General features: G+C 51.0%; 1 protein-coding gene across 2 annotated transcripts in view; it reads right to left on the bottom strand.

Annotated features, from left to right (window-relative positions):
- Nucleotides 1-898, bottom strand: part of LOC310823853 (cytoplasmic polyadenylation element-binding protein 4-like) — a 7,732-nt gene extending 6,834 nt beyond the window's left edge. For both annotated transcript variants that reach the window (XM_083696725.1, XM_083696726.1), the window contains exon 1: nt 811-898. In XM_083696725.1, coding sequence (XP_083552851.1) covers nt 811-871 — 61 coding nt within the window. In that variant the 5' untranslated portion in view covers nt 872-898. The remainder of the gene's footprint in view (nt 1-810) is intronic.
- Between the last annotated feature and the right edge of the window lie 1,466 nt (nt 899-2,364).

The following is a 2,364-nucleotide window of genomic DNA, read 5'->3' as shown; positions in this document are numbered from 1 at the left end:
GGTGTGTGTGTGTGTGTGTGTGTGTGTGTGTGTGTGTGTGTGTGTGTGTGTGTGTGTGTGTGTGTGTGTGTGTGTGTTCCAGAGAGGTTAAACATGAAACCTTTTAACCAATCGCCATCCATCACCTCCCCAACCAACCACTGAGGTGTGTGTAGAGACTGAACACAGGAACCTTCTGGAATGTAGGCCAAACGTGTGTGTGTGAGCATGTAAGCGCGTGTGTGTGTGCGTGTGTGTGTAGGCCAAACGTTTCCATCAGCCTAAAGCCAGATAGAACCTCCAGGCTCTCCTGAGTCGACACGTCCCAGAACAAACTAATCTCACACAGGGACCGGTCTACTACCTGAACCTCCACCTCCACCCTGCTCTAACAGAGGGACAGGTCTACTACCTGAACCTCCACCTCCACCCTGCTCTAACAGAGGGAAAGGTCTACTCCCTGAACCTCCACCTCCACCCTGCTCTAACAGAGGGAAAGGTCTACTCCCTGAACCTCCACCTCCACCCTGCTCTAACAGAGGGAAAGGTCTACTCCCTGAACCTCCACCTCCACCCTGCTCTAACAGAGGGACAGGTCTACTCCCTGAACCTCCTCCTCCACCCTGCTCTAACAGAGGGAAAGGTCTACTCCCTGAACCTCCTCCTCCACCCTGCTCTAACAGAGGGAGAGGTCTACTCCCTGAACCTCCACCCTGCTCTCAGCTGTCTCATTCCAAATCACCATCATCACACATGATGTCCATCAGGGAGTTCTCCAGGGAGGGAGTGTGAGTGTGTGTGAGTGTGTGTGTGTGTGAGTATGTGTGGTACCTTTCAGGGTGTCCTGCTCAGCCCTCATGATGTCGATCAGGGAGTTCTCCAGGGAGTGCATGTTGAACCCGTCGAAGGACCTGGTCCGCTCCTGAGGAACACAGAGGAGAGCTACACTTCACACACTTCAACTGGACGTGTGAGTGAGTGTGTGTGAGTGTGTGTGTGTGTGTCGGGAGAGGAGCCAACCAACCAGCCAACCAACCAGCCAACCAACCAATCAGCCAACCAGCCAACCAGCCAACCAGCCAACCAAACAACCATCCATCCAGCCAACCAAACAACCAAACAACCATCCATCCAGCCAACCAAACAACCATCCATCCAGCCATCCAGCCAGCCAAACAACCAACCATCCATCCAGCCAGCCAAACAACCATCCATCCAGCCAACCAGCCAACCAAACAACCATCCATCCAGCCAACCAAACAACCAAACAACCATCCATCCAGCCAGCCAAACAACCATCCATCCAGCCAACCAGCCAAACAACCATCCATCCAGCCAACCAGCCAACCAAACAACCATCCATCCATCCAGCCAAACAACCATCCATCCAGCCAACCAAACAACCATCCAGCCAACCAGCCAACCATCCATCCAGCCAACCAGCCAACCAAACAACCATCCATCCAACCAGCCAGCCAACCAAACAACCATCCATCCAACCAGCCATCCATCCATCCAACCAAACAACCATCCATCCATCCATCCATCCATCCAACCAGCCATCCATCCATCCAACCAAACAACCATCCATCCATCCATCCATCCAACCAAACAACCATCCATCCATCCATCCATCCATCCAACCAGCCATCCATCCATCCAACCAAACAACCATCCATCCATCCATCCATCCATCCAACCAGCCATCCATCCATCCAACCAAACAACCATCCATCCATCCATCCATCCATCCATCCATCCAGCCAGCCTGCATTTGAGGTGGCAGTCTGATAAGTGGACTCATCAGCTCACCTAAACAAACACGCTTGTCAGGCTGCTGTCAAACCTGTTTACTAAAATAATACATTTCCATTCCATTCATGGCATTCAGCAGACGCCTTTATCCAAAGCCACTTACAACCAATAGAGATTATATTAATACTGGACTCGGACAGGACTAATAAAGGACTAGGACAGGACTAATACAGGACTAGGACAGGACTAAGACAGGACTAGGACAGGTCTAGGGCAGGACTAATAAAGGACTAAGACAGGACTAGGACAGGTCTAGGGCAGGACTAGGACAGGTCTAGGACAGGTCTAGGGCAGGACTAGGACAGGTCTAGGGCAGGACTAGGACAGGTCTAGGGCAGGACTAGGACAGGACTATTAAAGGACTAATAAAGGACTAGGACAGGACTAGGACAGGACTAATAAAGGACTAGGACAGGACTATTAAAGGACTAGGACAGGACTATTAAAGGACTAGGACAGGACTAGGACAGGACTAATAAAGGACTAGGACAGGACTAGGACAGGACTAGGACAGGACTAATAAAGGACTAGGACAGGACTATTAAAGGACTAGGACAGGACTATTAAAGG

The sequence above is a fragment of the Argentina silus genome, assembly GCF_951799395.1.
Source record: "Argentina silus genome assembly, chromosome: 2".
Lineage (NCBI taxonomy): Eukaryota > Metazoa > Chordata > Actinopteri > Argentiniformes > Argentinidae > Argentina > Argentina silus.
Note: the sequence above shows the minus strand (reverse complement) of the source record. Positions and strands in the feature narration are given on the sequence as shown.